The sequence below is a fragment of the Chelonia mydas genome, chromosome 1, assembly GCF_015237465.2.
Source record: "Chelonia mydas isolate rCheMyd1 chromosome 1, rCheMyd1.pri.v2, whole genome shotgun sequence".
Lineage (NCBI taxonomy): Eukaryota > Metazoa > Chordata > Testudines > Cheloniidae > Chelonia > Chelonia mydas.
The window spans coordinates 239,937,792-239,965,181 of record NC_057849.1 but is presented as its reverse complement, the minus strand read 5'-3'; the positions used below and the strand labels follow the sequence as shown (position 1 = coordinate 239,965,181).

Genomic DNA, 27,390 nt, shown 5'->3' with positions numbered 1-27,390 from the left:
AATCTGTGTCTAGGACACTGAACAATTTATATAGCCATCCAGACAGATTGTCAATACAGCTGAATTCTTTCCTATATGATGAATCTAGGCCTAAATCTTTCTGTATGACCATAATTTGGAACAATTCTAGGAAGCAACATAACTCTTTGCTGAGTGTATTCAGGTAATCATGTGGGTTAGTGCACTGGAGCTGCACAGAAGACGCTCCCTGCTGAGATGACATGTGACCCTCTAGCCAACAAATTCTTCTTCTAAAGTTTAAAATGGCTGAGTAGCACACAACTGCTAAAGCCCTCAAACTACATAGGGGATGTCTGGTAGAGAAAAAGGACGAATCTGATTTTGAAAGATCAGTAATGAATGATTGAGGAACAAGACATCCTGTGCCAGATTGATCTTTGTAGTTCACACCAGGGATATGAACTTGGCCCTGTATATACAGAATATGGGTCTGTGTTAATATGAAAGTGCTTTCTGCAATTCTTAAACTTCATTACAAATGAATTAGTGGGCTTCCTTGTTGCTGTATCCCCACTGGTACTTCTGTATGTTTCAGGGAGTCAAGCCAGCTAGCTTTGATAAAGTAGCAATTCCTGAAGTGAAGGAGATCATTGAGGGATGCATCCGACAAAACAAAGATGAAAGGTAAGCTCTCCTTCTATGGGTCCCAGACAGTTGTATTTCAGCACAGAATAAGGCACTGGAATAGTCCCTTTAATGCTTCAGATACTGTGTATTGGAAACTTTCCAGATAGTGTTGTACATATACTTCTGATAAAATGTTGAAGTCTTGAGAGCGGTCATGACTGACATGATACTGAGTGTGATTTGGACTATTTTATACTGATCACATTGAGTTAGCTGATTTGATTATTCACAACCGTGTTCAAACCCAGTCACTCTTTGTAGTAGAGAACATTGATGCTCTATCTTACTGTGCCTGTACAGTTTGACATCACCATTTGTACTCAGCAGGGATGTATTGTTTGGAATATAATCTGCACCGGTGCTTCCCAAATAGCACTAAAGTTGAAGGCCTAAATTTAGGGCATAAGACCATAATTAAACCTAGGTAAAAGGAAGTGTGAAGTGGAGCATTATTCCTTTCATCAAATACCCATCTCCCTTCCACTTAGTCGCTGAGGCCTGGTGTCACTGACATCTGCCAGTTGTGGGAAGGAAGATAGGTGAAGCTCTCTCCAGCATTGGTAATGTTACTACTTGTGCTGAGAGGGATGGTGGAGATCATTGGTCACTGATTCGTTGCCAGGGCTGTCAGAAATAAATACAGATCTCAAACGGAATGAGACAGTTGGGTAACCAGTGCGGAGATGACTGGTCGAGGGTTTGGAGACCATCTTGAATAGAATACGGACTAGTTTATTTAAATGGTAGTGTCTACTGTGCCCAATATGTGGAATAACAGATGCATTATGGTACTTTAACCTTCATAAAGCCATACAGTTTCAAGAGTTATTTTATGACATGCTGTCCATTATTTTAAGTAATTAACATGATGTTGTGCTGCTAGGATTAGGTATTTGTAGTTGAGATGCAAGTGAATTTTAAGCCACTGACTGTTGCATGCTTTTGCATCATCTTGGGGTTAATCTTTGCATTTTAAGAAGTTTTAAAAATTAAATCACTGTTTCAATTTTGCTTTTCCAGTGCCAATCCCCCCCCCATCCCACAAAACAAACAGGGGAGTTAATGGCAGTAGTATGAAAAGCTGAGAGTAAGCTTTTTGGGATTGCCATTCAGGGAAGATGATGATCCTTACTGATTTTGTCAAAACCTAATTATTGTGTATCTTCTCTCCTTTTCCACTTCTCTACCCTGGTATGTATAGATATGCTATCAAGGACCTTTTGAACCACGCTTTCTTCCAAGAAGAGACTGGTGTGCGGGTAGAACTAGCAGAGGAAGATGATGGAGAGAAGATTGCCATCAAGCTCTGGTTACGAATTGAGGATATCAAAAAGCTTAAGGGGAAATACAAGGACAATGAGGCAATAGAGTTTTCCTTTGACTTGGAGAGAGATGTCCCAGAGGATGTAGCACAAGAAATGGTAAGGGCTCTTGTGCCCTTTTGGGGCATTTTTAAGTGTGTTTAGATCAACTGACACACTTTCTTCTGAGGTTAGGGTGTAACCTGCCATCCTTTTATTGTCCTGGCTGACGTAAGGGGGTGAGGGATTGGTTGTGTTTGGAGTTAACCTTCAGAGGAGACTGGGAAGTTGAAGATTATACAGCAGAACTGTACTTGTATTGCTGTGGCAAGATGTGATATTACCATTGCTTGGTAATATGACTTCTGTGAACATCCATGTGTCTTGCTTTAGGTGGAGTCAGGGTATGTCTGTGAAGGGGATCACAAGACAATGGCCAAAGCAATCAAGGACAGAGTGTCTCTGATCAAGCGAAAGCGAGAGCAGCGTCAGTTGGTGCGAGAAGAGCAGGAAAAAAGAAAGCAGGAAGAAATCAGTCAGAAGCAGCAGTTGGAGCAGCAGCTACAAACAAATGCTACCCAGGCAGGGGCAAAGCACCCTCCATCTGCCACTGGCATCACTGCCATCCCCACTACTTCAGCATCAGTGTCCACACAAGTAGAGCCTGAAGAGCCAGAGGCTGATCAGCACCAACAGCTGCAATATCAACAGCCCAGCATATCTGTTCTGTGTAAGTATATTGCCTCAGGCCATTCAGGATGTACTCCCACTTCCTTTAATTTTACTTTCCTTCCTTCTGGGGAGTCTTACTGATTTCCCTTTCAAGTGAAAAATCAGGTTACATGATACTGATAATTCTGCCCACAGTGGGGTATCCAAAGTAATGAGTTGCTTCTTTTCTTGCTCTCATATCTGGAACTCTCTAGTAGTATATGATTGTAAGAGGAAGAGAAAATAGTGAGAAGCTAGTTGATCTCCCATCCATATATGCACTACTAAAATGAGAGAGAAACATAAGTTACCATTTGCCCTATATAGGCACCTGGATATTAAGATTTTATTTTGGATATACTCAGACTTGAAAGATACACCTATGTGTGCAAGGCAATGAAGCTGTTCATCCTCTTTGAAAATAATAATAATACTAAAGAACCCCTGGTTACCAGAGAGGACCTGATAACATTTTCAAAAGAGCCGGTGAGGTCCAGAGCAAGGCAGAATTGAAGCAAACTTCTTACTTCCACATTTAGTTGGGAATAACTTTTTGATAACTCTGTCTAGGTAAAGGAGCTGTTGAAATGATTGTCAGTGGCTTTCCACGCTCATCTCCTGATACTACGGATCAGTTTAGTTCAGAGTTGGAGATGGAGCTCTGAGACTGAATACTCAGGGTTATATCCATATATAGGCTTGCTATAGTGGAGGAAGAGAATCTTTGTTTTGGATCAGTTTTCCTCTTAATAAAATATTTTAAAACCGCCAGTGTACTGTAGATGACACAATGAAAGTAAACCCTGCCCTGAAGACCTTAGTTCAATATAGGACATGTTGCGGAGCTTGGAGGAGGTGGGAAGACATCCTGTAGTCAGGGCAGGTTGTGTGACTGACATTATTTGCATGCAGATACTAAAGTTTTTAGGGCCAAGATTTTCAGAAGGGTGCCTAAAGTTAGATTTCCAAATTCATATTTAAACACCTGAATAAATGGCCTGACTTTGACAGTGCAAAGTACTTGTAAGCTCTGACTTCAGTTAGGAACTGCTGGGAGCTTAGCACTTCGGAAAATCAAGCAACATATATTTCAGAGCCTAACTTTAGGCACCCATTTTTGAAAGTCTGGACTTGTAATATTCAAGCAAGACTAAAACTTGTGAGTCCACAGTACTGTTTTTGAAACTAAAGTCTTGTGGTCTTTATCTGCAGCTGATGGGGCAGTTGACAGCGGGCAGGGATCATCTGTTCATACTGAATCATGTGTGAGTAGCCAGCAAACTGTGTCCTATGGTTCCCAGCATGAACAGACTATTTCAACAGCTACAATCCAGGGGTACACAGCTTCAGTTGGCCAAGCACAGTCTCAACAACATGGAGGATATCAGCTACCCACAGTGGTAAGCACAAACCTCAAAAGGCACACAGAACACTATGGATTACTTCATTTTGTTTGTCTGTTTTTGTGGCAAACTTTCCTCTTGCCTTTCAATCTGCAGTGAATATATTTAAGCTTGGAAGGATAAGATTTTTGTTGGTAAATGTTGATTTACCATACACGTGAATGATGAAAAAATATTTCCATAGATGATCAAAATTGACAGATAGGCAAAGAAAGAAAAATGCTGCTTGAGAACTTGAGCCTGATTTAGGGATACTTACTTTGTACGTTTTGGCATGAGATATTGGCAGTTTGTGTTATAATAGTTATAAAGCTTAACTTTTTGAATCTCACATCTGTCTGCCATAATTTTCCACAACTCTGAAATTTAAATGGATAAAATTAATATTGAAAAGTGCTTAAGCCTATAGTTTTGCACAACTGACAATTTAAATCTATAATAAAAATGCTTAAAATATACATTGCTATTATGTCAAAATTTATATTAAAAAAAAAAAAATACAACTTGAATTCTGCCAAGCCTGTGCATATTGTATGCAAATGCAGAATCTATCTGGGAGGTGAAACACTTCAGGCTGTATGCAGACCTTCTCAAATGCAGCACTTCACTTAGGAAGAACAGGAAATAATCTGGGGTGTCCTGTCCCGTTTCCCCCCTCCCCCCCCGCCCCGCCCCGGGCATGCATTTAAAGTGAAATGGGTGGATTAGTATCAGTCTTGACTGATGCCACCCTAAGTTGAGGGTATTATCTCACATTGAAGTCTATGCTTAGTCTCACTCAGGATAGCTGTGCTTCTGCTACACTTAACAGTAAGTGTGGAAGTTCCAAGCACCAAGAGTTCTTGAAAGGACAGACAGAGGTATTGGAATAACTTAATGAGAGCTGCTCTATAAATATGAACTTGCTACATGTGTATTCTGTAAGGCTTTGATTACAGGTGTCACAGGTAAGAATTTTGAACCATTATAGAATGCTGCATGTAAGCACTCCAGACTGGAGAGATCCACATTTGTGTGTTCCCATTTTATTTATAGCTTGTGTTGAGTTGCTTGTCAGTTGCCATGCATATTCCTTTCCCTGGAAAGTCTGCAAAGGCCACAAATACCTTTTCCACTATTCATCTGTTACCCTTTATTTGGCACCCCTTTTTTTCCCCCCTTGATACATTTTCAATGCTGAATTTGTAGGAGCTCTTAAAAAAAAATCCTGCCTCTCACCGCTGTAGTATTTATATTTCCGTTCAGCTGTCATTGCTGGCTCCTTCATTTGCAAACTCAGAGGCAAATAATGGTACCATATCTGGAGAATACAAAACCATTTTCTGTTGAGTCTTGGGAATCCTCAGGTTTCTGTTTTGGCATCTATAGCAGGGAATTTTATTGCAGTTGTTAGTGGTGTCAGCCTTTCTCTTTGAAGAAACTTACCAGTTGCATTGATGAATAAATGGCCTCTCCATCCTTTTCAAAGGCACTTAACCTGAAGGTTTGTGGCGCTGTTGATTCTTAATCAAATTAAGCTTCTAAGCTGTCTAAAGTAGTCCTTTGCTTGCTCTCTTACTTTTCCATATTTCAATCCAAGGATGTGGCTATGATGAAAAAACATTCCAGTCTTGACATGCCTGGCTTCCAGATTGAATGGCTAGAGTAACAGTAGGGAACCCACTAACAATTCTTCTGAGCAGTCCAGATACTAATCTGAAAAATTTTGCTAAAATAGTGGTAGGCCTCCAGAAAACCACCACTCTGGATTTTTCTGGATTTTTTTACATTCTGAGTTCAATTCTCTTTGAAGGCAAAGGGGCAGTTCATTGTGAGAAATTTCAATGACTAGAGGAACAAATTTTGAAATTATGGGCTGGCTGCTATACTAACACTTCCATCTTTCCACTTCTTTCTTTTTTACAAGTATTTAATTGGGTCAGATTTTGACCTAATGGCTTCTGGGTTGTGTCAAAATCACAAAATCTTGGCTCTTTATTTAACAAAGCCATCTTCTAGAAAATGCAATAAATCTAATATTAAAGAAGCAGTTTTTTGCAAATATTAAACTCTAAGTTTTTGCTCCACAATTCATGTTGTGGATGATGCTTAATTTCTTATGGTAATAACTTGACTGAATAAAGTACTAAATCTATCCTATCAGTCCAGTTATATGTATAGGAAGCTAAACTCCTTTATAGAAAATGAAATAGGTTTTGTGCAAGCAGAAAGACTGGAGAGACAAGTATCACTGACTTTGACGTACACACCTTCCCCCAGTCAACCTAGTGTGGACATCCGAAGGCTGTGAATTAAGCACTGAGGGTCTTTCATGTATAGAGTTGCTTGGTACTGGAAATACTGTTTCAAAGCTTCCTGAAATGAGTGTACAGTGAGAAAATATCTCCTATCTGTCAGCCCTGCTCTTCGTGTGCACATACAAATTGCTTTTGGTAGGAGCATTAATGGAACGCTCTTCACTGTTGAATAATCCAAGGCAAGCAAGTCCTCAGAGGTGCACACTTCCTGTTCCCTGTGTGCTGGCCTTCATTAAACTCCCTCATATCTCTTTGCACACATAGCAATCAGCATTAGTCTTATCATGTATGTGTGACTTTTTGTTAGCTCATTACAGTTGTCCAACTTTTCATTTTTAAAGCATTCATGTCTTAATTTTGTTTTCCTCCTTAGCCTCAACGTGGTCGTAGCATGTCAGTTTGTGTCCCCCATCTTTCTGCTGTTCCCTCTCTGCCCTGCATCCCTCCCAGTATTCCTTCTACCCCACCACCAGCATTGTGTGCACCTCTTTCTCCTTCCTACCTTCGGACTGCTCCTGAGGAAACCTTTGCAGAAAAGCTTTCTAAAGTACTGGAGAATGTCCTGCCCATGCACTCTGCCTCTCCACGCAAGCACCGACGCTCCAGCCTGCCTTCCCTCTTTGTCACTCCTGTATGTGTTACTGTACGCCTCCTGGCACACAAAGATAAGTTACCATTAAATACATCCTGGTTTGGTTTAATAAAAGTAAAGAGGAGCAGATTTCTTTTTTTTTAAAATCCTATGCCCTATGCAACTAGAGTGCTGATTCCTTCTCTTTGGGAAGCACCATGCTTATCGCAGGAGTGGTGGGTTAAATTCTGTGGCCTGCTTTGTGCAGGAGGTCAGACTAGATGATCATAATGGTCCCTTCTGACCTAAATATCTATGAATCTATGTAACAACTAATAAGAAATGTTGGCACCAAGTTTGATTAAAGTTTAGGGAAAGGACTGAATGTATCACAGAAGATAAAGAGAGAAGCTGCAATCTAGTCTGTCCCATAAGGTTAGTGCACTTGCTTCTGCTTTTAGGCAGTCAGTGACATTCTTTCAGGTCCTGGATAAAATTGTTAATGTCAAATATGACCAGGTATTAAAACTTACTAGTAGCAGCTGGTTTGCTCCAGAGGATTGTGTTTTAGTGGGGACAGTGACCTTTTAGATTTATAATGTTAAAACAAATCAGTAGGGGTAGCAAACAGTTCAGCATCCTTCTTCTGTTTGATTCTGGAGGGAAGTTACAATTAAGTTTTCATTGATTCCTATATAAATATTGTGTTTTGAGGTGGAAAGACTGCTTCTGTTAGAGCAGATGTTAGATACTAAGAGCATGAATGGAAGGCTCTTTCTAGAGTAACTGATTCCGTTTGAAGTTAGAAGTGTTTTTGGCTTCAATTTATTCTTTAATTTGAGGAAATACTTCCTTTTAAGGGGAACTTTGGGAATACGGAGTCAATTTCTGGAACACAGGAATAGCGTATAAAGGACATGTCCTTATTCACTGTACTGTGCACTATGGGAGTTTGCTGCTGCTTTTCCAGAGGGGAAATTAAGTGATCTGTTTGATTCTTTGAGCTCACTATAATCAATCACAATGTCATGGAGAAATCAGTTGTTGATAGCTCTTGTAGAATCCTCTTAAAAGAGGGGCAATATTGCATCATGGCTCAATACGCTGGGGCAAAGTGAGATGAAAGCATCTCACTGAACATTTGGAAATAGATGCTCTTGATTGTTACCCTGCTGTTGAATTATCCTTGAACCAGATCTTCCCAACTGACTTGAACTTCTAGCCAATTGGAAGCAGTTCTTGGCAATTTCTTTGACTTCAATAGCCTGTAGTAGTTGTCAGTGATTACATGGTTGCTGCTGTTCTCCCAAGAGCAATTAAATTAAATATGTAAGTACTGTTGGTGTAGAAAGTATGAGGTGCTAGTGAAAATTAGTAGTGTCATATAGTGAAAATGCATCACTGTTACAAATTACAGTACAGCCTTTCCTCACCCTTCATTTTGACCCTTGGGGGAAAAAAGCCAGGATGAGCCTAACCTAACACTTTAATCAGAAAGTGTGTAACTTGCTTTTGAGAACATCACTGCTGGTTTAGTACAGGTCTATTCAGATTGGAGATACAGGAGTAGTCTAGTCAATTCTAATGAGTGTTAATGGCTTGCCTATTGAGTACCACAAATAGGAAGGGCAGTTGAAAAAAACTGAGTCCAAAGATGATGCAACATGAGTGCCTCTTAACAGATGGCTTAATCTTGCAACCTTAGGAGGGTCATTCCATTGCCTTTTAGCATGTAGCAAGTACTGAATGGTTTCTGAGAGGGTAACAAAAATACATCTTCATGGGAGATAATCTGAGTTAAGTAACCAAAAACTGAAGATCTCTTCTCCTCCCTTTCTTGCCTTTTTTGTGGACCTTGTAAACACAATCAAGAGATTGCTAGCTAATTCAGAATTTGTTCTTTAGGTATAACTTGCACACAGATCAGTAACTCAAAGGCTTAACTTAAAGCAGTTGCAGGTACCGTGAAAGTAAGTCTGTTTCATTGTCAGCAGCAAATTATCTCTCTTTCGTGAATGAGAAGAAGGGGGTTGTTACGGAAAAGCAGCTTCTAACAAAAGCAAATACTTCTATATACTGTCATAAGCCCTGGCTGGGATGATTGAGTTGGGGATTGGTCCTGCTTTGAGCAGGGGGTTGGACTAGATGACCTCCTGAGGTCCCTTCCAACCCTCATATTCTATGATTCATGTTCACCATGGATGTATTTAATGGATATTTCCTTTTTTGTAATTTCCAAAGCATTGTATGTGGTGTTGATCATGAACTTGGAGTAGTCACTCTATAAGGTTACTACACAGCTGCCTAGTGAGCTGTGCATGTTCATGTCCTTTCATTTCTAAATGTATGAATTACTTGTCTTGTTCATATCAATACAGCCTCAGTCTCTGGTGCATCCGTGTGGGGGAACACCAACGTTCCCAGATTCACAGATATTTTTCCCAACCATTCATGAACGGCCAGTGTCTTTCTCTCCACCACCTGTCTGCCCGCCGAAGGTCACCATTTCTCAGCGGCGCAAGAGTACCTCCTTCTTGGAAGCCCAAACATGCCACTTCCAGCCCTTGCTGAAAACTGGCCAGAGTTTACTTCCACCTGGTGGTAGCCCCACAAATTGGACACCAGAGGCAGTCGTTATGCTGGGCACTACAGCTCATAGGGTCACTGGAGAGCCCCTACATGTTCAAGTCAGTTCAGCACCTCCTGAGGATACTCACTATAGAATGCCTCAAGAAGCAGTTTACTTAGTGGGCATGCACTACCAGCCACAGTTGCCAGAGCATTACGATACAGTAGCATATAATTCCTATGAGACTGAACAGTACTTGAAACAGGTGCCTGAACAGAAGCAAGTGGCAGGTGGCCCTCTTCAGAACTCTGTTTATGACTACCAATCTGGGCAGACCTTCCTGCCAAGACATGTACAGAGCTTGAGGCTGGATTCTGGAATCAGCCCACTTTCACCATTGTCCAGTGTTTCATCTCCATTAAGTACAGATTCCACACAGATGAAGTTTCACCAGGTATTTGTTCCTCATTCTGCACCTGCTGTGCTTACTCACAGTGGTGATGGCAGAACAAGCTGTGTTTTTGAGTTCCATGTACACGCAGCAAATTCGGCTCCAGGAGAAGGGGGTATCTTACCCCAACGTATTTACAGAACCTGCCGGGGGTCGATGGATTTTAATCAGGAGGAGTCCACTCAGGCAACAGGGTTGCATGGTCGCCTCCAGCCTGTGACAGAGGAACAGTATAACTACCTTGTTCCTGAGCTAACAGTGCCCAGAACAGGATCTATCAGACACAGCTGGCCAGAGGGAAGTCCAGAATACTCAAGTGATTCATCACAGCTGACTTCCTCTGACACTGGTGACTTCCAGTCTCCTCCCCCGACAGGGGGGTCATCTACAGCTTTTGGTTCAGATGTCTCGTTGCCCATTGTCCCTTTGCCTCAGAAGGTATTTCAAGAATCGCAGTTCTTCATCTGTTTCCAACAGGGAGCCTCAGCTCAGCAGGCCTTGTCTACCTCGCTTTCATCAGGACCACCTACACTCTACCCTCAGGTTACAGGAGCAAACCATTCCAGAATTTCTCTGCTGTTTAAGTCCTCCTTTACACAATTAAGAGCCAGGTTTCCCCTCTTTCTTTCTCCTCCCTTTCCCACTCAAAGTTTTTCTAGATCTTGGAATTTAGAGGATATGTTTCCGCTATATCAGTTAAGGTACTGAGATCCTAGTATATTAAAGGTCTCACCTAAATAAGTGAGACATCAACAGCTAATCATTATACCTTCAGCCCAGGCAAAATCTTGGTAGTTGGGGCCTTCTGATATTTGTGGCAAATAGTCAGTCAGTACTCCTTATCATTATTTCCTAGCTGATGTTCAGCTCAGAGATGCAGGGGACTGAAATGTAGGGTTGGCTTTTCATCCTGAAGAGGTTATGAATTGGGTACAATAAGGTATGACTAATTCTGTGGGAAGAAATATTGTGACCAAAGAATCGTGCATTCTTTGGTCATGCAGTCAGTGTCTTCAATTGAAGAATTTAATACTGTTTAACAATATACTGTTCATACAATGTAGGATAGAAAAACTAAAATGCCAATTGATCTGTCCACTGTCCAGAAGCAGGTGAAACTCTTACTAGATTTCAAAGGGATTTCAGGGGATGAGGTGTGTCTGTAAATATACACAGATCTGGGAATGTATTTATTGAAGGAGCACTCGGAAAATAAACTTTCCTAAGTAATTTTCAAAGTTAACTATTTTGATAAATTAAAATGTAAACAAAAGCCAATTGCACGAATTGTCTGAGCTTGATATTCATATGGTATCACTTCCACATAATGGCAGAACCTGGGACTGTTAAAAATAAAACAAACTTAAATGTTGTTGGAATTTACATATTTTATTGGTACATGTAGTACTTTCACTTGCAATAGCCAGGAGAGGAGAGGACCTACCTAGAAGAAGACTTCTCTTCTCCCTCACTCCCCTCATTTCAGCAGTGAAGTTCAGACTTTCTTCACTGTTGCAGTTGCACGTGGAGCTAGCCCATTTTTTGGAGTGGAGGAGATGTTTAGGAAGAAAAGGAGCTTTGTTGTTCTGCAGTATATAGATGTAGAAAGGTCAGGAACCAGGGATTCAGTCTGAATGCTTTCCTCATGGGGTAGTGGAGACTGCTTTTCTTCCCACCCACTCAACACAAGTAGAGGATTGTGGTGATAGCTGTTTCAGAATGCAGCTTCTAAGCACTAATCTGACAGTTGTTGCACTCCAAGGGAGCATAGTGAATCTTCACTGTAAGCAGAGTGAAGTGGAGTGAAAGTCTAGTGAAGTGCTTTGAAACAATGTGGGACTATACTACCCTATAAATACTGTTACATAGGAAACCACTTACTGAAGTTTGTTGTACGTTAAAGACTAAACAAATGGCTGGGAAGGTAGCCCAAAATAAGGAAGATAATCCATATGTGAGATATATTTTATTAAGAGCTCGTGACTAATGTGTTAAAATAGTGCATGATTTAGGACTTAGTGTGTCCTCATATTGAAGAGGTATTATCTTGGTATGTACCATTTAAATTGTAACAAATAGGCAAAACCTTCAAGGAACTATTAAAAGAGTAAAAGAAAAAGCTTCCCTGGATGGTGTTATGCTTTCCAAGGTTTTTTCTTAAATCACAGGAATGCTTTCCAAAAGTATTAATGGAAACAATATACTGCAGGTTTGTACACTGTCTAAGGGAAATCTTGTGGCTTTAATAATTTGAAGGAATAATATTTCATACAGTACTTTATGCAACTTTCTAAATGCACTAGACACTTTCTACTTTTTTAGCCTTCCCACTGAAGAGTGACAAACTAAAAAAGAGAGCTGGGTGACCGTTGCTTTCTGGGCTATGCTAAGGTGTACAGTTACTGTATGTCCCAGTTTCTGATACAGCAAGATATTTAGTCAAGTGGGAACAAAACTGCTGAGGGGCTAGTTACCATACCATTTCTTCAGTCTCTTCCACATTCACTTGTAATGTCATTCATCCATTCTTTTATTTGCTTATTTATTCAAAGAGGTCTTTTTGTGTTAGGTAGGACTCTGTGGACTGGAACCCTCTGTCTCTCCGACAGCTGATCCAACTGATAGGCTCTGAACATTTATTAGTGTTGAGAATCTGGAAATGATTTGGTGTGGATTTTTGACATGAGTGAGCCCAGGACACACACACACCACACACACACACACCACACACACACACTTTAATACTGGTCTAGAACTCTGTATCTTTCTTCAACTGATGCTCAAGGATACAGATTTCATATCCTTTTTTCATTGTCTTTCTTTTACCCCTGGCCACCTAAGTGTGCTCACAGTGTGTAAATGTAAAATTTAATGCTTCTGTTCCCGGCTATTGTACCAGGACAGCTTGACGCAGATCCTAAAGAAACACTGCGGAAGGATGAAACTGATAGACTGACTTGCCTAATGTGGAGGGCTGTTTTAGTTTTCACAGGTTGTTTTGGTTTTTTTTGTATTAGTTTTTCTGGAAAGCTTAACAAAATAGAGCTCATCACTTCCCCATAATGCTCTGCTCTGTTGAATATCTCCATATTAAAATTAAACCATAGTATTGTTTAGGATTCACTAGAAATTTGTTCCAATTAGACCATCCTAGTCAGAAATTATAGATGCTTGTTGCAGAAGCCAATAATTGCCCAGTATGATTCTACCTGTTTCCATTTTTTCCCCTGTAGACACAGGTGCAAGGCCAGCCAGCCTCAAGTAGTATATCGGTGGGAGTGCCATCCCAGCCTACACAGCCAAGTCAGCAGGTAAGAATAACTGTTCCTAAAGGTGGGACGGATGTGTAGTAAGTTTAACTTGCAGCTTGCTTTTTATGGGTGAAAGTGAACAGGAGGATAGCTGCCTCCTTTGTTCTCCTTAAATGTTTTCAGTATTGCCTTTTCAGAATTGTTTTAAAAGTTATGAAATTTCAGGTTGTGGGCAAGGGAAGAGGATTTTTGTTAAAATAGAAAAGATATAGGCTTGTTGGTGCAGATGCTAGGCACAGCTTCCAACTTTTTAATATTCTAGTGACTTTTTTTTTACATGATGGCTTATTTTCAACTAAAATATGTAATTGAAGCTTGCCAGATTTGAATGGGGATCCTCTTGATGTGTTTGAGTAGATAAAGGTGTACGTTTTCTCTACCCTCACAACCTCAACTTTACCACATCTAGTTCCAGTGTGCGCTTGGTTCTGAGATTTAATTTTGTAAGCTAAGTACAAGTGGACTATAGTGCTTGCAGAATATGGCCTTCCAAATTTTCTCAGTGAGGTTCCCTGTGCATGGGCACCTTCTCATGAGGTATGGTGAAAGGACTTATGTCTAAGTTTTGGGCAAAGTGCTGAATAACTGAAAGACATGTTTTGTTACTTGGGCACTGATTCAACTATTTTGTAGGATCTTTTTGTGAATGCTATCTTCTATGCCTTTCAGGAAGGTGTTTAATCTCTCTTTTATTTGAAAAGAGAGCTTAGACTAACTCTCAGTGTAAGTAATTTTAAGATCTAACAAAATGATTGGGTAGGTGCAAACATGAAGATGAAACACCAATCTTATGGTAGCTTACCCTTTTGTCCTTCTGGCATTGAAGTTTGTATCGTGTACAACCCTATTGTCATGATGTAAAGTGTAGTAGCAAGTAGACTTCAGACTTAATTTTTGAATTTGACTTCTTTGCAAAAAGAAAAGGAGTACTCGTGACACCTTACAGACTAACAAATTTATCTGAGCATAAGCTTTCGTGAGCTACAGCTCACTTCATTGAGCTGTAGCTCACGAAAGCTTATGCTTAGATAAATTTGTTAGTCTGTAAGGTGTCACGAGTACTCCTTTTCTTTTTGCGAATACAGACTAACACGGCTGCTACTCTGAAACTTGACGACTTTGGACAGCCTTAATGCTAAGCAGCTATGCTGAGTGTAACTGTAGGATAATGTGAAATCGGTCTTACTAGCTGTCTAATATACAGTAACTCCTCACTTAAAGTTGTCCTGGTTACCGTTGTTTCGTTGTTATGTTGCTGATCAATTAGGGAACGTGCTCATTTAAGGTTGCGTAGTGCTCCCTTATGACCTTGTTTGGCAGCCGCCTGCTTTGTCCACTGCTTGCAGGAAGAGCAGCCCGTAGCAGCTAGCTGGTGGGAGCTTGGAACCAGAGTGGACCGGCAGCCCCCCTATCAGCTCCCCTAAGTTCCCTGTGCAGCAGCTGCCCAGCAGGCTATCAATTGCTGGCAATTCAGCTGTCCCTCCCCCCCACTGCCATGTGGTGCTCCTGCCCTCTGCCTTGCAGCTGCTCCTGGGAGCCTCCTGCTTGCTATGCAGGGGGGGAAGAAAAAGTGGGGCTAATGTCAGGGTGTCCCCGTGCTTATCCCTTCTCCATATAGAGCAGGGTGGGGACATGACAGGGCTCAGGACGGAGAGAGCTTGCTGGCTGCAGCTGCTGTCTCAACTTCCTGATGTACTTAAAAAGGCAATGTACTTAGAGTGGTGTTAGTGTACTTAAAGGGGCAATGTGCATCTCTCTCTCTCTCTCTCTCCTCCCCCACCCCACACACACAGGGTGTGTCTTTCTGTTTGTCTGTCTGCCATGCTGTCTCCCCTCCCTTCATTTGTGCTGCCTTGTAGAGTGTGAGGCTACATTAACAACAATGTGTTAACCCTTGAGGGCTCAGCCGAATGCTAGTTCCTCATTTAGCAGTAAGGCATTCCCTGGGAAATATTCCACCCTCTAACTTCACCAACTCTACCAAGCTTCACAATCACCATTGTTGTGTACGGTATTAAATTGCTTGTTTAAAACTTTGTGTGTATGTGTATATATAATACAACTTTTTGTCTCATGAAAAAAATTTCCCTGGAACCTAACCCCCCCCGCCCCCCTTACATTAATTCTTATGGGGAAATAGGATTCGCTTAACATCGTTTCCCTTAAAGTCGCATTTTTCAGGAACATAACTACAGTGTTAAGCGAGGAGTTACTGTACTTGTTCCCACATCTGTGTTTCTGATAGGTACACAACAGGGGTTCCACTCAGAAAAACTGTACATCTTCTCTTGACATCTTTGACATCTGCCTATTCTAGGTAGCCCTGTCTGATCATCTGGCTTTCATGATATGAAATATTTTCTATGCTGAATAATATTCTGTTTGTTTTTGCATTTACACTGATTCTATTAACAGGATGTGTTAGCTTCCATTGTAACTAGTGAAATATTAGGGCTCAGTGTTAGTGCCAGAGCTGTTTTAATACTGCTGAATAACAGCTATCGTATATGGTTATCTCCTGTATTTAATGAGAGAGTGAAAACCTAGGAAAAATCTACACAAATGCATCTAAATCTGAACGTTTTTATCTGAAGAGAAAATAATCTCTTGCCGTCTTTCCTCCTTGCAACAGAGTGCACAGCAGCTGGCTCCTTCCCAGCAGACAGGACAGTACCAGCTGCAGCAGTCATCAGTTTCCAGTGGATCTACCCCATCACAACCAGTTTCTCAGACTCCATTGATCATGCCAATGCCTCAGGTACCAGCTGGGAGTCAGGTAATTAAAGTTGGTCTTTTGCAGTTAGGAGATTTCTCCACTCTTCCTTTGTTGGCTGCCCCTTTTATTGGTCTGCCTTCTTTCCTAATGGTTCAGAAAATACTGCTGGAGGTGACACGATTATCATACTATGTTTTAAAAAATTTGTGCCTGGAATCTTTCTTTGGAATATGTGGCAGAAGCTTAGTGGTTCCGTTGAGAAGCGACAGCACTTAAAAAGGAGGCCTTTCTTACATAGAGATCTTTGTCACATTGTCTAAAATGTGACAAGACACAATTTCTGCAAAGATTAAAATAATGTGTCACTTGCACTTTGAGGTGTTTCATGTGGCATTGTTGACACTTTATGTAGGAGAAACCTACTCCGTCCAAATTACATTTGTGTTCATAATCAAAAATTCATTCTCCAGTTAATGAGCCATGTACACTGCCTCTTCTGAACTGTCCTCCTCTTTTCTACCAGCCTTCCTCCTTCACTCCTTGGCCAAAATGCTTCTGTTACTGAATGGTTTTATTTCAGATTGGCTCACGTTTTTTGGTACCATGAATGTGAGCTTTGATAAATTAAAAGGGTTTTTGTTGCTTGTACGTTTGAACTTCTTTTCCAATTGATTGCTGGCTTCAATTGACATGACCTTTGCCATTCTCTGTATGCTGACAGTGGCAAGGGAGAGAGGATTGATTGTAGAATTAGAATGAGAGAGGACCAGAGTCCGTTTACATACATGTTGATGCTGCAGCAGTGTTCAGACCTTGCTGTTCCACCCCAACACAACGTACGTGTTGCAAAAGGTGGTTTAGAGATCCTCAGGAACGAATTGCAAAATGAGAACCCTTTGGAACAGCAATCCACTCTCCAGCCTCTTTACCAACTACTTTCCCCACTCCACTCTTAAAGGGTGTGATAACTTAAATAATTCTTTTTTCTTTGACTCATACATTAAAAATCTGCTTTCTGCAACCCTGCTTCCTAAAAAGTCTATCTCTATTTTCTTTGCATCCCCAGCTTCCTGTTTCCCAAGCAGTGCCGATCATCCAAGGCGAACCTCAGTTACCTGTTGCAGCACCTTCTCTCCCTCAACCATCAGTTGCCCCAACCATCCCCATTGGCTCTCATTTTCTCCCTATGGGACAGCCCTTGTCAACCTCCCTGCTCCCCCAATTCTCAGTCTCTCAGCTCCCCATAGCGGCACCTCATGCGTCAGTGGCTCAGCCAGGCTTCCAGTCTCTGCCTGTCTCTATGGCAGCTGGCATTAACCAGCCATTACTCACTCTGGCCACATCTGCTGCAGCAGCTGCTATCCCTGTAGGATCAACCATTGTCCCTAGCCAGCTTCCAGCTGTTCTACAGTCTGCGGCCCAGCTGCCCAGCCAGGTTCTCCCACAGCTCCTGCAGCCAGCTGTTCAGTCCATGGGATTACCAGCCAGCCTTGGACAAGCTGCTGAAACTGCACTTCCAGCTGGAGATGCTTTGTATCAGGTATTGTTGCAAGCCAGCAAGAGGTCTTCTCATCTTCTGTTCCTCTGGGGCACTAGACCTGATCTGCATGCTGCAGATACTTGCCAATACCCGAATTTGGCAGGAGAGAGAGAACAACCCACATTTGTCTTTTTTTTTTTTTTTAAAATGAACAGATGAGTTCTCTCATTGCACTTGTATGCAAGAGGGCATAGTTTCATGAAATTTTATTTTGTTTTTGGACACCTAACTATGGATTTATTGGCAATGGAATTTCTCTAAAAGAGCTAGTATTTTTTTCTGCTATATGTGACAACTATGAATTTGAAAATTGATAATATTTTATTACCCCGCCAAAGACATCGAAATGCTGGTCTGTGTCCTGGAAAGACACTGTGTGGGGTGTCTGGCAACACCAGTCTTTTGGCACAACTCATTGGGGGAAAATTGATATCTTAGCAATAAACCAAACTGTGAGCCCTGGACATAAGTGAAGTATCAGATGCAAACATGGAATGTTGAGATGATGGACAGGAGCTAATCAGTGTTTGATTATTTAGAAGTTAAACATTTACTGCAGTCAGAGTATAAAAGGGACAAACTGCATAGTGATGGGAATATAGGTCCAACATGTAATGTTCGCCACTATTGTAATGTAATATATATTACATTGAAATGTGCTGTTCAACAGCAGATAATAGCAAGTACTATTTACTTGAGGTGTGTAGCAATGTTTTTTGGCACTCAGGCCAGCCCACCTCCTGAGATTGGAAAGGGCAGAGAGATTATAGGAACACTATTAGTTAAGAGAGATTACCAGCAGCAGTTGCGTATCCTGTCTGAGTAGTGGCCATTCAGCCTGCAAGCTCTTCAGATTTTCCACTTCATGATTTCATGGATAACTATGGGGGAGTTGGAAGGTGAGGATTCATTTACCCACTAGGGACTTGGAAACTCTTCTCTTTTGTGAGAGCCCTGAGAGAGAATTTGCTGTTTATACTACATGATTGTTCTGGAGGTGAACTTGTTTACCTGGGTAGTCTGCTCTGTTCTTCTTGGAAAAATTATTTTTAGAGGTGCTTGAACATTCTGGAAGGATTTCAGGTTGGAACATGCCCCTGCAGCTTGACTTGCCATGTTTTCTTTTTTCAGCCTTTCTTGCTGATTTCCTAACTTCCCCTGAAATGCACTAACTCAGATTCCTCATTTCTGTCACAGGGCTTCCCACCTCGGCTGCCGCCGCAATACCCAGGAGACTCAAATGTTGCTCCCTCCTCTGCTGTGGCCTCTGTTTGCATACCTTCTGCAGTACTGTCCCCTCCCTTACCCACTGATGCATTGGCTCAGCCAGGCTATCTTGCTGCAATGGTGCAGCCTTATGTGGAACAGAACATTTTAGTTCCTCTGGGCGGTCTAGGAGGACAGGTTCAAGTGCCACAGCCTGCAGTGAGTTTAGCACAGCAGGTCTCATCTGCATCTTCACAGCAGGGAGCTTTAGAGGTAAATGTAATCTCTGCAAATTCTGTGTAAATTATAAATTTCAGGGCATGAATTACATTGCACTGTTTGTGGGGGAAATTAACCCCTTCTGTGATGGTATTCAGTTGGACATAATGAACTAATGTTTCAAATGACTTTTTCTTACAGCAGAATGTCATGCCAATGTGGGGACCTTGTTGCCATTGGCTGTTCTGTTGGGAAGTGAGTGTGCCCCCAGAGGCAAAAACCTGTTAACACTTCACTTCTTCTTGCTAGTACTCTAGATCCTTTTTTGTCTTCTGAGAGACACTCTGCCATTGGTAGCCCTTGAGAATCTCTCTTATACATGTTCCCTGCAGCCTTGCTGTTGTTGGGGGGAGAGATTTGAATTGTCTGTGTGCTGCGTTGGCTTCCCTGTTGCACATTCTGCTAGTAAGACGCTGGCTGCATGGCAAGCTGTAGTATCACAATGTAGCAGGTGGGATGGCTGACCTCACCAGGCCGCTCTGTATGAGACTTGCACTAGAGCCCTCTTCCTTGGGTGTCAGATTTGAGCTGACTAGACCCTGGTTGTTATAAATTATTCTGGAGAAATGGTGCTTTCTAGCTTCAAAGTTTGATTGGGGAAAAAATATTAAAAGGTTGATTGTGGTGAGAAATGAAGAAATAACTCATTGGCATGCTTGAAGAATGTTTTGTTTTCTCTTCTCAGGGTACTCAGGGGGCCTCACAGGCTGCTCCTTCAGAATCTGTACCACCAGCACAGCAACATCCTGCACAGACTACCCCATTGGTCTCCTCACTAGACAGGTAACCAGTGGGTTTTGCCAAGTTGAACTTGTTGGTTGAGAGGAGTTTCTTCCATTGGTGGCTCTCTGGCATCTGTTCTTTACTAGGGATATTTTCTACATAAACTGAGGAAATAACTTCCATTTTTTTTCTAGAAGGTTTCTCTTGAACTCCTACAAGCCTCTTCTTTTTAATCAGGGCCTGGAGAAGGCACACAGATTGTGTGCAATGACCTGATGTTACTGTGCGTCAGTGGGTCACAACTGAGAACACCAGATTCATGACAAACTGCTGAGAATTAGGGCAAACACCCCCATCCCCCCCAAACTGGTGGTTGTTATTCCATAAGATATACCAAACCATCAACAAAAATAAATTTGTCTCACTACATTGGCTAATGAGAAGTCAGAAATGCAGTCTCCTTAGGCATCCCAGCCTTTGTTCCAACACCCAGACACTAGACTTAATGATGAGTGGTTATTTAAAACCAATTTCATCAACCAAAGGGGGGTACTTGTCCCAAAGGACCAGCCACATACCCAGCTCAATATGTAACTCGGATCTTACCAAATAATCACACTGTTGCCAATCTTTTAGTATCTAATAATTGCAAAGTTCTTGGATCAGGCTTGAAGTAGTGATGGCATAAAACTGCTGGTTTAAGTCAAGTCTCTGGCTCCTTCCAAAAGATTGGATGGTCCTCAGTCTCTTGGTTAGAAAGCTCCCATTAGTATAAGTCCATAGTCCAGAGATCAGAGTGGAAAGAGGCCAAATGGAGATGTTTCTGGGGCCTTTTATACTTTCTGCCATATGATGGGTTTGCTGTCAGTACAGTCACTGGGAAAAGTACAGTCACAAGATGGAGTCCAGTGTCACGTGAGCTGGTCACATGCCCTTGCATGTTTCGATGAGTCATAGCAGGGGCCATTACCCATATTTTGCCTGGAAAGTTCACAGGAAAGTCTATCAGGTGGGGATAAGCTTCTTCCATGGCCCATTGGGTTCGTTGATGGGCCATCAACTTGAATAGTCCATTCACAGTATGCTGGCTAGACTGGATGTAAACTACCTTGTGGGAAGAAAAGGAGTACTTGTGGCACCTTAGAGACTAACAAATTTATTTGAGCATAAGCTTTCGTGAGCTACAGCTCACTTCATTGGATGCATTCAGTGGAAAATACAGTGGGGAGATTTATATACACAGAGAGCATGAAACAATGGGTGTTACCATACACACTGTAATGAGTGATCAGGTAAGGTGAGCTATTACCAGCAGGGGGCGGGCGGCGGTCCTTTTGTAGTGATAATCAAGGTGGGTCATTTCCAGCAGTTGACAAGAACGTGTGAGGAACAGTGGGGGGGGAGGGGATAAACATGGGGAAATAGTTTTACCTAGTGTAATGACCCATCCACTCCCAGTCTTTATTCAAGCCTAAGTTAATTGTATTTAGTTTGCAAATTAATTCCAATTCAGCAGTCTCTCGTTGGAGTCTGTTTCTGAAGATTTTTTGTTGAAGAATTGGCACTTTTAGGTCTGTAATCGAGTGACCAAAGACATTGAAGTGTTCTCTGACTGGTTTATGAATGTTATAATTCTTGACGTCTGATTTGTGTCCATTTATTCTTTTACGTCGAGACTGTCCAGTTTGGCCAATGGACATGGCAGAGGGGCATTGCTGGCACATGATGGCATATATCACATTGGTAGATGCGCAGGTGAACGAGCCTCTGATGGTGTGGCTGATGTGATTAGGCCCTATGATGGTGTCCCCTGAATAGATATGTAGACACAGTTGGCAATGGGCTTTGTTGCAAGGATAGGTTCCTGGGTTAGTGGTTGCTGGTGAATATTTGCTTCAGGTTGGGGGGCTGTCTGTAAGCAAGGACTGGCCTGTCTCCCAAGATCTGAGAGTGATGGGTCGTCCTTCAGGGTAGGTTGTAGATCCTTGATGATGCGTTGGAGAGGCTTTAGTTGGGGGCTGAAGGTGATGGCTAGTGGCATTCTGTTGTTTTCTTTGTTGGGCCTGTCCTGTAGTAGGTAACTTCTGGGTACTCTTCTGGCTCTGTCAATCTGTTTCTTCACTTCCGCAGGTGGGTACTGTAGTTGTAAGAATGCTTGATAGAGATCTTGTAGGTGTTTGTCTCTGTCTGAGGGGTTGGACCAAATGCGGTTGTATCGTAGAGCTTGGCTGTAGACAATGGATCGTGTGGTGTGGTCTGGATGAAAGCTGGAGGCATGTAGGTAGGCATAGCGGTCAGTAGGTTTCTGGTATAGGGTGGTGGTTGTGTGACCATCACTAACTAGCACTGTGTAGTGTCCAGGAAGTGGATCTCTTGTGTGGACTGGTCCAGGCTGAGGTTGATGGTGGGATGGAAATTGTTGAAATCCTGGTGGAATTCCTCAAGGGCTTCTTTTCCATGGATCCAGATGATGATAATGTCATCAATGTAGCGCAAGTAGAGTAGGGGCATTAGGGGACGAGAGCTGAGGAAGCGTTGTTCTAGGTCAGCCAGAAAAATGTTGGCATACTGTGGGGCCATGTGGGTTGATTTGAAGGTATACATTGTCCCCAAATGTGAAATAGTTATTATGGGTGAGGACAAAGTCACAAAATTCAGCCACCAGGTTTGCCGTGACATTATCGGGGATACTGTTCCTGACGGCTTGTAGTCCATCTTTGTGTGGAATGTTGGTGTAGAGGGCTTTTACATCCATAGTGGCCAGGATGGTGTTATCAGGAAGATCACCGATGGACTGTAGTTTCCTCAGGAAGTCAGTGGTGTCTCGAAGATAGCTGGGAGTGCTGGTAGCGTAGGGCCTGAGGAGGGACTCTACATAGCCAGACAATCCTGTTGTCAGGGTGCCAATGCCTGAGATGATGGGGCATCCAGGATTCCCAGGTTTATGGTATACAGTCAATATTCATAACTTCAGAAATGAAAATATATGCATACTAATAGGATAATCATATTCAGCAAATCATAACTTTTCCATTGACACCTCACATAACATACTTTGTACAAGATTTGTTGCAATTGTATAACAGTGGTAGCAACAATGATATACATGGTCATATCTTAATCAGATAATGTCACACCTGATATGCCAATCTATTGCAATTACACATCAAGCAAGGGGATTACTCATTCCTCTGATATTCATACTTATTCAGGGGTTGAGCCTTGCAGAGCTTGATGCTTCATCCAGAAGATATATTTAAATGGATTACTTCACAAAAATATTTTATGGATCCCTTCCTTTCATGTGTGGTTACATATTTATTATTCAAGTAACCATTTGTGATTAAAGGATTATCCTCCTCAGACCCTGTCCTCACAAGAATAACCAATGTTGCTCTTAAGAGGCCACCCTCTCTTGGGTTAAGAGGGGAATTCCGTCATCACACACTAAAGAAGTTCAAATATTTGTGAAAATTATTAAAACTTAAAATTAATTATTTTGGTTTTAGTGCACATTCTGATGTTGCTTCAGGGATGAGTGATGGGAATGAGAATGTACCAGGATCTAGTGGGAGACATGAAGGGAGGACCACCAAACGCCATTATCGGAAGTCTGTACGGAGCCGCTCTCGGCACGAGAAGACTGCTAGACCAAAACTGAGAATTCTTAATGTGAGTTATGGCTTATTTCAATGACTGTAGTAGTGGGTAATGTCTTTCTTGACCTTTTCAGGATGGTGGGTAGGGAAGTTCTGTAAGAGGGGTATCCTTTGTTTCCCTTGTATCCTAAATTCTGATAACAGCCTCCAATGTGAAGTGGCTAGGCTTCAACCCCATCTTTTTTCTTGGTGCTGGACACTATATAGGGGTGTACAAAATATTCTTCCTGCTTTGGAGGTCAGATAGTGTTCCAAAGATGAGCTATTAGATATTCTGCGGAGCATTAAGCACAGCAGAACATGGTCATTCAGGAAGCACTGATGCCAGTAGTTGCTACAGACTATTTGCTTTGCCATTTGCCTTGCCCTCAGACTGTGTTGACTGGGCTGGAGTTCATTTAAGAAACCTCACCCTACCTTCACTATTACCATTAATGACTTTCCTGAAATGTTGGGGCAGACTTTTTGTACTGTTTTTTGACATAAGCAGGAAAGGTTTACACGTCAGTCAGAGTTCTAGAGAAAGATGGTCTATGTTGAGCAAGAGGGCTTGAAGTGTGATGCAGTTGGGAATCCCTAAGAGGATCATTGCCCTTCAGTGCATCTGATCTGTGTTTGAGAATGGAAAGTGAATGGCTCAAGGAGGAGTACAGTACAGTTGGCCCTGTTGGAGATCTCTTGTTGCTTTTGTGCACTTGGCCTTCCCGGGCTTTAGGAACAAGAGATGTCTGCACACTTGTGCTTAGTAGTTTGTGATGTTCCATTGTGTTCCGCAGTTCAGGCTGGAAAGCATATTTCTTCTCTTTCAGGTTTCGAACAAGGGTGATCGTGTGGTTGAATGCCAGCTAGAGACACACAATCGGAAAATGGTTACTTTCAAATTTGACTTGGACGGTGACAACCCGGAGGAAATAGCATCAATTATGGTGAGCTACATCTCCAGTGCAGATGGAGAATTGACCGTGATCTTGTTAACTGTATTAGTTGTACAAATCACCTTAGATTAGAGTTTATCTAACCTGCCTTCTGGAATTACTGCTATTCTTATGGCTTCCCTGTGCACTACAGTCTGTCTCCTCTTCCAGTCACGTTACTAATATTAGAAGCAAAATCTTTCCGTAATAACTGAGTGGTAAAGAACAGTGTCCAAAGCCAACATGTTTGGTCCAGTATTTGCACAACTAGTTCATCTGAGGATTTGGGTCAGCTTCTATCTTCAAACTTCAGTGTCTTCAAGTAAAACAGTTTTAACTTTCTACTCTAGGATTTTAAAAATCTCTTACTGCTTCTTGTGAGCTGAACTAATAAACAGTAAACTCCATTTGTGGAAATACAATATAAAACTCTTCCAAGTGCAGTTCCGTTCGTGTCACTGGGGAACTTAATTTTCTTCTTCAAGTAATGTCCCTATGGGAGCTCCAGTGTAGGTGTATCTGAGCCCCTGTGCCTCTAATCGAAGATTTTAGGTTGTAGTGTCCGTTCTGCCCGCATATGTGCTTTCCTTCCCTCATGATCTGCCCAGAGGCTATCTTGTGCGGGCAAACTGCCCACAGTTCCTGCTTGACTGCCTTTGGCCTCAAATGGAGCAAGCAGGTGTCTCATCATTCTCTGCTTCATTAGCATAAGTAATAGTTTTAGTCCTTTTGTTTCCCTTAATAGTTAGTTTTCCGGGATTTAAAAAAAAGGGGGAAAACCCCTTCTATGTCATGTTTCCTGCCCTTTCTGGGAAACCCTCTGCCCGCCCCCTCCCGGAGGGCATTTAGTAGTTTAGGCTTTCTAACCTCTCCGTTTAATTAAAAAACAAAAAACTCTTCTGCTCTCTTTGCTTTTGAAGGGTGATATCACTGTGTAAAGTGTCTGGGAGAATCGTATATCCACAAAAGTGCACCCTCTGTCAGCAGCTCAAGGCGAGGTCTCAAAAAAAGCCAAACCAGGATCTGAAGTTAAAACTCCTCCTGATGGAGAGAGCACTTCAGCCACCAGCTGACTCCAATGCTAGATGTTATCCAGGACACATGTTGTCTCCGGAGCCTTCGACTTCCATTGGGGTAGAATTGTGGAAAAAATCAGCAGATTCCCTCCTTAAGGGCTCGAGAAAAAGGGCTCCAAGCCCTCAAACAGAGTCTTTGGCCAGCCAGAGGGGTTCCCCAGTGCGCTCAGCCACCTCTATACCAGTGGCTCCAAAGTGCGGTACCCAGAAGTATCAGGGTGTCTCCCCTATGAGCTTAGCTGCACCACCTAAAGACACCGGAGCTGGGGTGGGCAAACTTTTTTGCCTGAGGGCCACATCTGGGTATAGAAATTGTATGGCAGGCCATGAGTGCCCACGAAATTGGGGGTTGGGGTGCGGGAGGGGGTGAGGGCTCTGGCTGAGGGTGCAGGCTCTGAGGTGGGGCCAGAAATGAGGAGTTCAGGGTGTGGGAGAGGGCTCTAAGCTGGGGCAGGGGTTTGGGGGGAAGGCTGTGGGGTGGGGATTAGGAGTTTGGGGTGCAGGAGGGTGCTCTAGGCTGGGACCAAGGGGTTCGGAGGGCAGGAGGGGGATCAGGGCTGGGGCAGGGGGTTGGGGCGCGGGGGTGGGGATACGAGCTCTGGGGTGGGGCTGGGGATGAGGAGGTTGGGGTGCTGGAGGATGCTCTGGGATGGGACTGAGGGGTTTGGAGGGTGGGAGAGGACTCTGGGCTGGAGCAGGGTATTGGAGTGTTGGGGGAGGGCTCTGGCTGGGGTTGCAGGTTCTGGGGTGGGATTGGGGATGAGAGGTTTGGGGTGTAGGAGGGTTCTCGACTCCGCTGTGCGCTACCCCATCCCCAGGTGTTGCCCCTGCAGCTCCCATTGGCTGCAGTTCCTGGCCAATGGAGCCCCCTGGCTGCCCCTACACATAGGAGCTGGAGGGGTGACTTGCTGCTGCTGCTTCCGGGAGCCACACGGAGTGGCCCCCAACTCTGCTCCCCAGCTGGAGCAGCGGAGTAGGGCTATACCACTGCTTCCCGGAGCTACGTGGAGCAGCCCCCAACTCTGCTCCCCGTCTGGAGCTTGGCAAACCCCAGACCTTGCTCCCCAGCAGGAGCTTGAGGGCTGGATTAAAATGACTGGTGTGCCGGATCTGGCCCATGGGCCCTAGTTTGCCCACCCCTGCACCAGAGGCTCAGACTCCTAGGTAGTGGTACTGCCTCCTAAGGAGAAGGACAAAGTACATACTGCTTCTAAGTGAGTGGTACCAAGTAAAGCATCGGTACTGATTGTGGCAAAGCTACTGTCCCTGGAGCGTTCTACACACAAGCAACCATCGGTACCTGCAAGTTACCACCGACACTCATCCATGGTACCAAGTGAGTCAGTGTAACCGCAAGAATTCCTGTACCCTAGAGATCTGGAGGTCACGGAATAAGCACAATCCCCATTAATTGGAACTGGGGCCTCATGCATGGAATCACTGGGGCCATTTACTGCCAGTGCTCCGGTCAGGACCACCCTTACCCTGTGATGAGTATGACAGTGACCAGGAGCGTGTTATTTCCATGACCTCTCACTGTGGCATGCTGTCACAGTACTGGGGACCTCCTCAACTCCACCCTCATGCTGACCTGCAGTCTTGGTGTGGGCCTCCTTGTGCACTTTCACTACCCCTCACCCTGCCATATTGGGATCCAGGGGTGTTGTACAGATCCCACAGTTTGTGGATGTCCATGTCTCTCAGAGTTGGTGAGACTGTCTCCTGTAGCTTCACTATATCTAGTCCCTGAACTGGAGGAGGAAGAAACTTTTGAAGGACTGGAGGAAAGCCTTGAAAGGGAGGCTACCCCGCCCGCCAACTTCTCTTCATCTTCACCAGATAAGGCTTTAATGCCTTCCCCATCACTAGCTGATGATTTTTAGATATTACTAAGAGGGTGGTGGATGAGCTGCAAATTCCCCTTCAGGAGGTAGCAGATACACATCACGAGCTGGTAGATATTCTGCATACTTCCTCCTTCTCCAGAATCACCCTCCTGAGGTGAGGCACTTCTG

At 43.1% G+C, this 27,390-nt stretch overlaps 1 protein-coding gene across 10 annotated transcripts in view; it reads left to right on the top strand.

The window, feature by feature from the left end:
- Window positions 1-27,390, top strand: part of WNK1 (WNK lysine deficient protein kinase 1) — a 169,562-nt gene that overhangs the window by 89,608 nt on the left and 52,564 nt on the right. For 4 of the 10 annotated variants that reach the window (XM_043540290.1, XM_043540284.1, XM_043540305.1 and 1 more), the window contains 12 exons: window positions 557-645; window positions 1,850-2,069; window positions 2,343-2,679; window positions 3,873-4,060; window positions 13,185-13,262; window positions 15,895-16,038; window positions 17,045-17,518; window positions 18,716-18,997; window positions 19,145-19,198; window positions 19,689-19,786; window positions 23,236-23,398; window positions 24,195-24,311. In XM_043540290.1, coding sequence (XP_043396225.1) covers window positions 557-645; window positions 1,850-2,069; window positions 2,343-2,679; window positions 3,873-4,060; window positions 13,185-13,262; window positions 15,895-16,038; window positions 17,045-17,518; window positions 18,716-18,997; window positions 19,145-19,198; window positions 19,689-19,786; window positions 23,236-23,398; window positions 24,195-24,311 — 2,244 coding nt within the window. Of the gene's footprint in view, window positions 1-556; window positions 646-1,849; window positions 2,070-2,342; window positions 2,680-3,872; window positions 4,061-6,733; window positions 6,992-9,309; window positions 10,495-13,184; window positions 13,263-15,894; window positions 16,039-17,044; window positions 17,519-18,715; window positions 18,998-19,144; window positions 19,199-19,688; window positions 19,787-23,235; window positions 23,399-24,194; window positions 24,312-27,390 lie in introns of all 10 variants that reach the window. The other 6 variants (XM_037877892.2, XM_037877938.2, XM_043540308.1 and 3 more) reach the window with 5 other exon arrangements.